At 58.5% G+C, this 9493-nt stretch overlaps 1 protein-coding gene and 1 long non-coding RNA gene across 2 annotated transcripts; both read left to right on the plus strand.

Moving 5' to 3' along the window:
• Positions 1-2105: 2105 nt before the first annotated feature.
• LOC129391960 (uncharacterized) lies at positions 2106-3996 on the plus strand. The gene is made up of 3 exons (XR_008616897.1): positions 2106-2206; positions 2979-3029; positions 3718-3996. It is a non-coding gene; the product is annotated as an uncharacterized lncRNA (long non-coding RNA).
• A 2679-nt stretch (positions 3997-6675) lies between these two features.
• Positions 6676-8307, plus strand: HSPB1 (heat shock protein family B (small) member 1). The gene is made up of 3 exons (XM_007103974.4): positions 6676-7158; positions 7841-7904; positions 7995-8307. Exons 1-3 carry the CDS (start codon positions 6807-6809, stop codon positions 8182-8184), a joined length of 606 nt encoding a protein of 201 aa, XP_007104036.1. The 5' UTR covers positions 6676-6806; the 3' UTR covers positions 8185-8307.
• The last annotated feature ends 1186 nt before the right edge of the window (positions 8308-9493 follow it).

Genomic DNA, 9493 nt, shown 5'->3' on the forward strand with positions numbered 1-9493 from the left:
GGTTGGGGCTCTAGGGAAAGCAGACTTGGCCCTGCTCTGGAGATGCCACCTCTTGGAGGGGATGGGGGCATGAAACATACCCCAAGGTGGGCATGAAAGTTCAGCCTGTCTCACACGAGCCCAAAGCCGCCCCTTCCCCTTCCCCCCTTCCATTCCGTCACTGCCCAGCCGGACCGCCTTCCTCATCTGCACCCCACAGCCAGGCTGCAACCAGGTGACCAGGCAGTTCCACTTCCTTTTCTGCCCCACCCCCACTCCTGGCCTCTCACCACGACCCCTCCTAGGCCCACCTCCTCACCAGCTGGCCTGCCTAGGTCTGGCCCCCTCCAGTCCATCCCACCATATCTACAATTCAAATCTGACCATTCCCTCCCTCTTTCCATACTTGCTTACTCAACACCTACTATGTGCCATGCCCAGTTCCTGGCTCTGAGGACACAGTATGGAATTAAGGAAACAGAACTCCCCACCATGAGGATCCCGTGACCACGTCCCGCAGCTCGTAGCACTTGGAAGCCCTTCCGAATGGCGAATGGCTCCACCTGGAATTGCCATCCTCTCCCGCTGCCACCCTCCAACCTCCGCTCCCATCACTGTCCTTGACTCCAGCGAAGCCTCCTCCCCGGGCCCCCCTCGGCCCCCGTGCATGCCCTCTCCACCTCCACAAGTTCCCGAGAGCTCGTGGCTCCAGGCCCAGCTCAGCTGCCTCCTCCTGGGAGCCTTCCCGATCCCCAGCTGCAGTGGCCACTCCCGCCTCTGGATTCGTCCAGCCCTAGGTCTGTTCCTGCCTTTAGGGTATCAAGCTCTTGATCTAGTTATTTGTTGGTGGGTCTCTGTCTCCCTAAATCTGTGAGCTTCTGGAGCCCAGGCCATGCCTTCTTATCTAGGCATTCCCCAAACAGGAACCCTTGAGATGTCTGTTGAATGAGTGAAGGAGTGAACGAGGCAACTATGGCGTGAGGAGGGGTTCCAGCAACCGTGGGGGAGGGTGGAGACCGAAGGCATGGTGGCAGCAGGAAGACCCTAGAGGGCGACAGAGAGAGAGGAAAAAAAACTGCTGGTTGGCGGCACGCCAGAAGGGATACAAAACAGGCCTGGACAGAGAGGAGAGACTCCTGGGGGAGGATCCATGGCAGCCTGGAAGCCCGAAGCTCTTGTCTTCAGCACCTCCCTGGCTACTTGGCGCCCGTTCCGCTGAGAAGGACAGGGAGGGTACCAGGCCCCTGTCCCTCCCGCAGACGGAGGGTTAAGACTGAACTCTTCTGCTCTTACCTTGGGAAAAGGGAAAAACACTGGAAGGCAGGCAGGAAAACAGGAAATTCCAATTCTATGTCGGGTAACAAGGAGGGGGAGACGGGGGCAGGGGTGGGGGAACCTTAGCAAGATGTGGCATTTGGGGTGTAGGACGTCCTCTCCTCACCTCTCTCTCTGCACTTGGGGCCTCAGGGACCCCTCCATCCTTCCCCTCCCCGCACACACAGCAGCCAGGAGGCTGGACAAGGCTTTCCCGGGTCCTGGCAAATTCGCCCCTTTCTCTTAATCTGTTTCCTACAGCCCCAGACCCAGGGTAGCAAGTCACAAATGCACAGGCCCAATTTGGGGGTCCCAGCTGACTACCCCCCTCCCCTGCCTCTCTGAGGTGCTCTTGGAAGCCCCCTGGCCTACTCCCCCGACCCCCCCACCCCCGCCTCTCTCAGCCGAGGGCATATTCAGCAAACCGGCCTTATCACCAGGCGCCTACCCTTCCTTTGCCAAGCCCCCCTCCACCTGAGAAAGGCTCTCAGGACACCCAGCACAGGAGGGCGCTCCAGCCACAGGGCCTCCCACCTCCATGGCCACCACAGGGGATGCCCCATCTCCACGTCCTCCCTCATCCTCTGCACCATATACACATCCCTGGGGTGGGGTGGGGGGTCGTTGGGGATGGGGGAGAGTAGAGAGTGGAGGAGAAACTGTTGATTCACCAGCGCTGGAAGGAGGCTTCGAGAACATCCAGTCCGATGGTCTCATCGTACAGATGAAGAAAATGAGTCACACAGGCCGGCTGCTGGCCAAGGTCACAGAGTTAGAGACCTATACGTCCCCAGACTCCCAAGCTAGACAGATTCTTTCTACTGGACAGCAGGGCGGGAGAGGTAGAAGGATGGATCCCCAGCCCTCCCGCCCGGCCCCTCCTCGGCACCCCTTCAGCAGTGATGGAGGCGAGGTGACCCCAAGGCCAGCCAGAAGCCGAAGGCCTAGGAGATGGGTTTTGGGAAATGGACTCCCGGAGGGGCAGTGTCTAGACACTTCCAGAAAGACCCAGAGCCCCCCCCACCCCCATGCGCCCTAATTACGGCTGCCCACATTCTTAGTTCCCAGCAGGCCCAGCGGCTGGCACTTCATCAGCTGTCAGGCCTCTCCCGGGAGATTGGCCAGCTGCCTGAACACCCTCGCACTTTCTGAGGCTGGGCCAGGGAGGGAAGGGCTGTGGCAGCTGGAGTTGGCAAAAGCCTGCCAAGGGAGTGCCTAGTGTGGCCAAGTGCTCAAGCGCAGGGCCAGGCCAGGAAGCTGGGAGGCTGTTCTGGGGGCTGCGGCAGAGTAACCGAGACTCTGGGGCTAGGGATAGGGGAAGGGCCTCTGATTAAGGAATCCCTGCAGTGTCCTCCTGCTCCCCAGCCCCCTGGCTTCTGGGAGATCCCTGCGGGTGGAGTTGTCCTCTTAGTCCCAGAAAAACTACCCCTGGGAGCTCAGTACCCTAGAGGAAGCGTGCTTGGTCAGGGCTGGAAGTGAACCCAGAGAGGCTGGCCCAACCCTCCCTGTCCCACAGGAAACCCTGGGCTGCACACCTCACCGTGGGCCTGCAAGCCACAGCCCACGGCCCCCCCTGGGCTGCCTGGGAAGCCTTCCCCCTGCCGGACAGAGAGGCAGGAGGCCTGGGTTCCAATCCAGCTTTGTGACCTTGGGGCAGTTGTGACTCTCAGTTTTCTCATCTCCAGGACGGGACTCTGATAAGATACTTGAACATGCTATAAAGCACATACAACCAGGTAATTCTCATTAATCTAAGTCTCAATATCCAAAATTAAAGGCCCTCTTTCCTTAACAACAATGAACACTTCTGAGCACCAGGCACTTCACGGGAGCTATCGTGTTATAGATTCACCGCAGCCCTGCAAGATGGGTGTGTTGAAAAAAAAAAAAAAAACAAAACAAAACACGATGGGTGTGTTATTAGCTATGTCTTGCAGATGGGGACGTGCCAGCTCAGAGAGGTCACCAGGCCAGTAAACAGCAGCAGGTTCAAGCCCAGCCTTGTCTGGCTCCAAAACCCAGTTTCTCCTCCACCCCTACCCCTTCTTACTACCACCCAGAGCTACCCAGTTCCCCTCCCTTGTGATTGGCAGCTCTGATCTGAGAGTCCCTCGAGAAGTGACCCATTGAAGATGGATGTGGAGAATTCCCTGGCGGTCCAGTGGTTAGGACTCCACACTTTTGTTGTAGCAAAAATAGAAATGAGACTTTTCTGATAAACAGGAAAATAAGGAAACAATGAACAGGCTGGGGAAACAAAATAAACAGGCCTGAAAGAGTTAAGCAATCTCGGTTATTCTTCAGCTGTTACTACTAACACACACTTGTAGCTAGACTTGTCCTTCACAAAGCTGAGTACTCTCTGACTCCACACAAATTACCCTTTGCAACTGGCATTTCTTCTCCCCCTACACTCCCCTGTAGCGCTCTTCATTTCAGAAAGAAGGTCCCGGGCCCATAACTTCAGGGACATCAGACCCGGTTGCTGAACCACCCGATGCCGACTTTGGCCGTGAATTTGCCGAAGAAAAGAAACGCAAGACCTACACCCCGGACTTCGAGCCCCGCATATAAAATCTTCTCCGATTCCCCAAGGAGGGGGCACAGTTCTTGAGGCGTTAGCCTACTGTGTCTTCCCTTTGCCTGGCAAAGAAAATAAAAAGCCTCTCTATTTCTCATCTTCCAATTCTCTGTCTCCGTATTTTTATCCAGCATCGGTGCCCAGGGAGCCAGATTTGGCAACGCTTTCACTGCAGCGGGCCCGGGGTTCAATCCCTGGTTGGGGAACTAAGATCCCACGGGCCCTCCAAGCGTGATCAAAAAAAAAAAAAAAAAAAAAGATGGATGTGAATTCTCAGTTCTGCTGCCTCCACCTCCATGGGCTGGGTGCTGGGGGCGGAGCCCTGGGTTGCACAACTTCCCCGAGCGGGGGCAACAGGGATGAATCCTCCCCACCTTGGTTTCGGGCAAAATGAAGGGAGCTCTGAAGGTAGCTTCTGTCTACAGGGTGTGGTGGCCAGGCAGGCAGCCCCCACCCAGAGCATGGCTGGGCCACGCTTGGAGGCACCCATGATTATATTTGACAGCTCCCGCTAGGGTGGGGCCCCTGGGCTCCAGTCTGGACCAAGGTGGGCAGGCAGGGACGCATGAGGGCCCTCCCTGGCTCCTGATCTCACCCTGACATTAAGAGCTGGGGATAGGTGGGGCTGGGCATGCCAGGGCGTGAAGGCCTGGGGCTTCCTGAAGCTGAGACCCTTGGGGGGCAGCGAGTAGCTCCCCATGGAGACTGGGCTCCTGACGTGATCCAGCAAGAGGGGCGGGGCAGAGGGCAGCCATCCTGTCTGCCTCCTCTCCTTGGCCCATGAGAGTTCCAGGTGCTTAGACACCTTTCCAGAGATGACCTCAGATTTGTGGCCCAACCCCAGCTCTTTCCCGATGGGGAGCAGGTGGGTAAGAAAGAAAGACATCTAGGAGTGCTCTCTCCTGAAGAGGAAATTGAGGCTCAGGGAGGGCATGAGACTTGTTGCTACCCCAGCTCATTTTTTTTTTAATTAATGAATTTATTTATTTTTGGCTGCATTGGGTCTTTGTTGCTGCGCGGGCTTTCTCTAGTTGTGGAGAGCGGGGGCTACTCTTCCTTGCGGTGCGCGGGCTTCTCACTGCGGTGGCTTCTCTTGCTGCGGAGCACGGGCTCTAGGTGCGCGGTCTTCAGTAGTTGCAGCACGCGGGCTCAGTACCTGTGGCTCGCGGGCTCAGTGGTTGTGGCTTGCGGGCTCTAGAGCGCAGGCTCAGTAGTTGTGCTCTCTCTTGAAGAGGAAATTGAGGCTCAGGGAGGGCATGAGACTTGCTGCTACCCCAGCTCATTTTTTTTTTAATTAATGAATTTATTTATTTTTGGCTGCATTGGGTCTTTGTTGCTGCGCCCAGCTCAGTGAGGTGAGTGGATGGAGTCTGGCTTTCAGCCCCTCAGGTGTCCTGGGCAGGGCGGGGCAAGTCCCGCGTGGAACTGGCAGGAGTACAGCCTCAGCCCAGCCCCGGGAGAGGGGCAGCAAACAGAGTGGGTCTCAGAAGCAGAGGAAGTAAGGGACTCCAAGGTGGGAGCCCCATGAGGGTAAGAGCCCTGAGCACTAGAGAGGCAAGAGCCTTACTCTGCTAGTGTCTTACAGGAGGCCGCAGGCCAGTCACCTAATCTCTCTGAGCCTCAGTTTCCCCATCTAAAAAGGAAGGATAAAAAGACAGAAGTCAGGAGAAGGAAGGCTGGACTGGGGTCATGGCAATGAAGGCAGGAGAGAAAAGGAACGTTAGGATTATGGCAGGACCCTAGGGGCAGCATCCTCTCCCAGAGGTGGGAGAGGGGGTGTGGATCCCATAGGTGGTCAGATAGGAGGTGGGGCAGGCCTCAGGCTTCAAGCAAGTTTGAAGGAGTTGTACTACCAGGAGCCCCCTCTCCCTTTGTGCTGTGGGAATATTAAACAAAAGGGGGCTTTGAGATCATAATCTGCAAAGAGGAAAAGGAGGGGCCTTGGCCCAAATCACACAAAAAAACCAGTGGCAAAACCCCGATGAGATTCAAGGTTGCTGCATTTCAAGTTCCCTGTCCAGGGCTCCTCAAGAAAAATAGATATAATGGGGAGCTTTGACAGTAACCCTTCTCCTGACCCCCCTCAGCACGGGGCCTCAGGGTTTGTGATCTGGATCTGCCCCACTGGGAAGTCAAGGGGAAAACGGCCAAACCTACACACGCCACCGCCTCTGCAACAGGGAGACATACACGCTCTCTTTCCTCCCCCTCTTTCAACTCCAAGGAGCTAATAATAACAATAATTCATTATCCTGAACCAGGTCCTGGACTAAAATGTTTACTTGCATTAAGTGGCTGAATCCTCACACCAACCCAGTGATGGAAGCATTTTCATTATCATCATCATCATCCCCATTTTCCCGATGGGGAAACTGAGGCACAAAGACTCGCATTTGCACAAGTTCATCCAGTGAGTGGCAGGACCTGGATGTGAACTCAGGCGGTCTGGCTCCCGAGCCCACACTCCTAACCATGCTGCTTCTTAAGACATTATTTCAGACACCCTGGGGTCCAAATCCCGGCTCTGCATATTCCTAGCTGTGTGGCCTGGGACAAGCAGCCTGACCTCTCTCTCGGCTTTATCCTCCTGGACTGTCCACAGATCGCGGCCTAGCGCTTTAGCACCCAGGCCTGCGAGCGTCCGGCAGCGGGCACTGCGCCAGCACCGGGGCTCCAGTCACTTGTTTTCTCAAGCAAGAGAAGGTTCCAGATGTGGGTAGGGCCTTCCTCGCCCCGCCCCGCGCCCCGGTATGCAGTGGGGGGAATGCAGGGGGAGGGGCTGCTCCGGCCCGTCACTGCCATTAATAGCGACCTGAAACACGCCTGCTAAAAATACCCGGCTGGAGGCCCATAAAAGCGCTGCTGGGGTGGGGGCGCCCGACACTTCTCGCACTACTCCGAGCCTCAGCCGGACGCGTCCAGACCAGCCAGCATGGCCGAGCGCCGAGTGCCCTTCTCGCTCCTGCGGGGCCCCAGCTGGGACCCTTTCCGCGATTGGTACCCGGCCCACAGCCGCCTCTTCGACCAGGCCTTCGGGCTGCCCCGGCTGCCCGAGGAGTGGTCGCAGTGGCTGAGCCACAGCGGATGGCCGGGCTACGTGCGCCCTCTGTCCGCCGCCGCGATCGAGGGTCCCGCCTACAGCCGCGCGCTCAGCCGGCAGCTCAGCAGCGGCTTCTCGGAGATCCAGCAGACTGCCGACCGCTGGCGTGTGTCCCTGGACGTCAACCACTTCGCCCCCGAGGAGCTGACGGTCAAGACCAAGGACGGCGTGGTGGAGATCACTGGTGAGCCCCCCCGGGGACTGGGGGCGCCGGCCCCCGGCCTCTCGCCGGTCCTGGGGAGGAACCCTGGTCAGGGACCTGGGTTGAAATGCGGGGCGGGGGGCGGCGGGGGGGGTTGGAAAGTGAAAACTTAGCAGAGGACCCGGGGGCAGAGCCCGGGGAGCGGGGCGGGCCTCCTTGCCCTGCCCCTGGCCTGTATCCACTTCTCTGGAGTTGGGGGATGCTGGTAGCTCCTAATGGATCTTTTAGCCCTAAAAAGTCTCCGCTAAGGGAAGAAACGCCCCCTTCCAGAGGAGACCCCCACGGCCCCAGCCCCACCCCCAAGGGGCCAGGTCTTCCCGCGCCCACCCGCGCCTACCCACCCCGGCCTGCGGTTGGTATGAAGAGGGCGTCGCCGCCCGCCCCGCGCCGTCTCCGCCCCTAGCCCGTGTCCGCGGAGGGGGCGTGTGCGCGTGCCCGGCGCTGCGGGCCCCCCTTACCGCTCCCGAAGCCCCTGAACCGAACTTTCCAGAAGCTTCTGAGATCACGGGACAGCCTGGAGCACCCAAATCCCTTAGTCAGTCTTGCCTGTCCTGAGTCCTGGCCGCCAGGTGGGACGCGTTTGGATGTGCGCCAGCTGGAGGGGCCGCCCCTCCCTGCCTCCTCTGACCTCCTTCCCCACCCCCTCCACTCCCCTCTCCCTCAGGCAAGCACGAAGAGCGGCAGGACGAGCACGGCTACGTTTCCCGGTGCTTCACGCGCAAATACACGTGAGTCCCGGCTCCAGAGCTGGGGGGACGGGAGGAGAGCACAGGGACACACAGGTGTGTAATTCTTCTCCTCCCTTTCTGCGTGTCCAGGCTGCCCCCCGGTGTGGACCCCACCCAGGTCTCCTCCTCCCTGTCCCCCGAGGGCACGCTCACTGTGGAGGCCCCGTTGCCCAAGCCAGCCACCCAGTCGGCAGAGATCACCATCCCTGTCACCTTCGAGGCGCGCGCCCAGCTTGGGGGCCCAGAAGCTGGGAAGTCTGAACAGCCTGGAGACAAGTAAAGGCCCCAGCCCAGTTGCCCACCCCACAGTAGCCATCACTGACCATCCCCACCCACCAAACCTCTGTACTCTTTTGATATCTTTACCTTCTGTTTTTCTCAAATAAAGTTCGAAACAACTGCCCGCCACTGCCTCGGACCCTGGTGTGTTTGTGGAGACACAGGGGTTGTTGGTGGTTCACACGCTCATCACCTTTGCTGAGGGCCTGCTGTGTGCCAAGACCCACGCTGGGCCCTGTGGGTACAGTGGTGTCCATCACAGGGCACAGCCCTGCCCTCCAGTCCCTTGTTTATTAAGAGAGAAACAGTCATTGTTTACGGCAATTAAAACCCCCAGGGCTTTAATTGGGGCTTCCCTGGTGGCGCAGTGGTTAAGAATCCACCTGCCAATGCAGGAGACACTGGTTCGAGCTCTGGTCTGGGAAGATCCCACATGCTGCGGAGTGACTAAGCTCGTGCGCCAGAACTACTGAGCCTGTGCTGTAGAACCCGCTCGCCGCAACTAGAGAAAAGCCCGCATCAAAGACCCGATGCAGCCAAAAATAAATAAATAAATAAATAAATAAATTCACGAGAAAACAAACAAACCCAGGGCCAGGTGTGGGATCCGGGGAAAGCAGGAGATGCACCTGGCCCTGGCTTAGGCACTCAGGAACACCTGGGCGGGGGCAGGTGAGGGGGGACAGGACAGGGTCTGGGGAGGAGAGCTTCCTGGGAGCTCAGAGTTCCTTCCTGCCCTTCTCATAACTTCATTAATCCTGGGGAAGACGGGCAGGACCAGGTAGATGGTATGGGGGGCGGCGGTGTGTGGCCACCCCAGGTGGCATTCTGAGGGGAGATTGGCCTCATCAAAGGACCTTTCCCGCCAGACCAGGCCGTGCAGGTAGCAGGGGGCCTGGGCCCTCAGGCCTGAGGGTGCCCTGCAGAGAGCGAGGGCAGGTGTGGCCTAGGTTTTGGTGGAAGAGAGGCAAAGACCTGCCAGGGGAAGCAGTGGCTGCAGGAGGGCCTGCCTTGACTGTCCCGGGCAGGAACACCCACACCTAACTCAGCCTTTGTCCTTGTCCTCCCCCCACCCTGTCCCCTGCCCGAGGAGGGTTCGGGGCGACCTCGGGGAGGGAGAAAGTAGATGGGGGCTTTGGAGCCCAGTCTGAAAGTAGATGGGGGATTTTGAGACCCCAAATTCTCTCCACCAGCAAGGTCCCAGAGCCGGGGGCTATGGCCAGACACCTCTGGGCACACAGCCCTAGTTTTTCAGGGTCCCTGAGGGGAGCGGCACCCACAGGGAGGGGCCTGGGGCACCCATACCCCAC

Source organism: Physeter macrocephalus, unplaced genomic scaffold (genome assembly GCF_002837175.3).
Source record: "Physeter macrocephalus isolate SW-GA unplaced genomic scaffold, ASM283717v5 random_1167, whole genome shotgun sequence".
Classification (NCBI taxonomy): Eukaryota; Metazoa; Chordata; class Mammalia; order Artiodactyla; family Physeteridae; genus Physeter; species Physeter macrocephalus.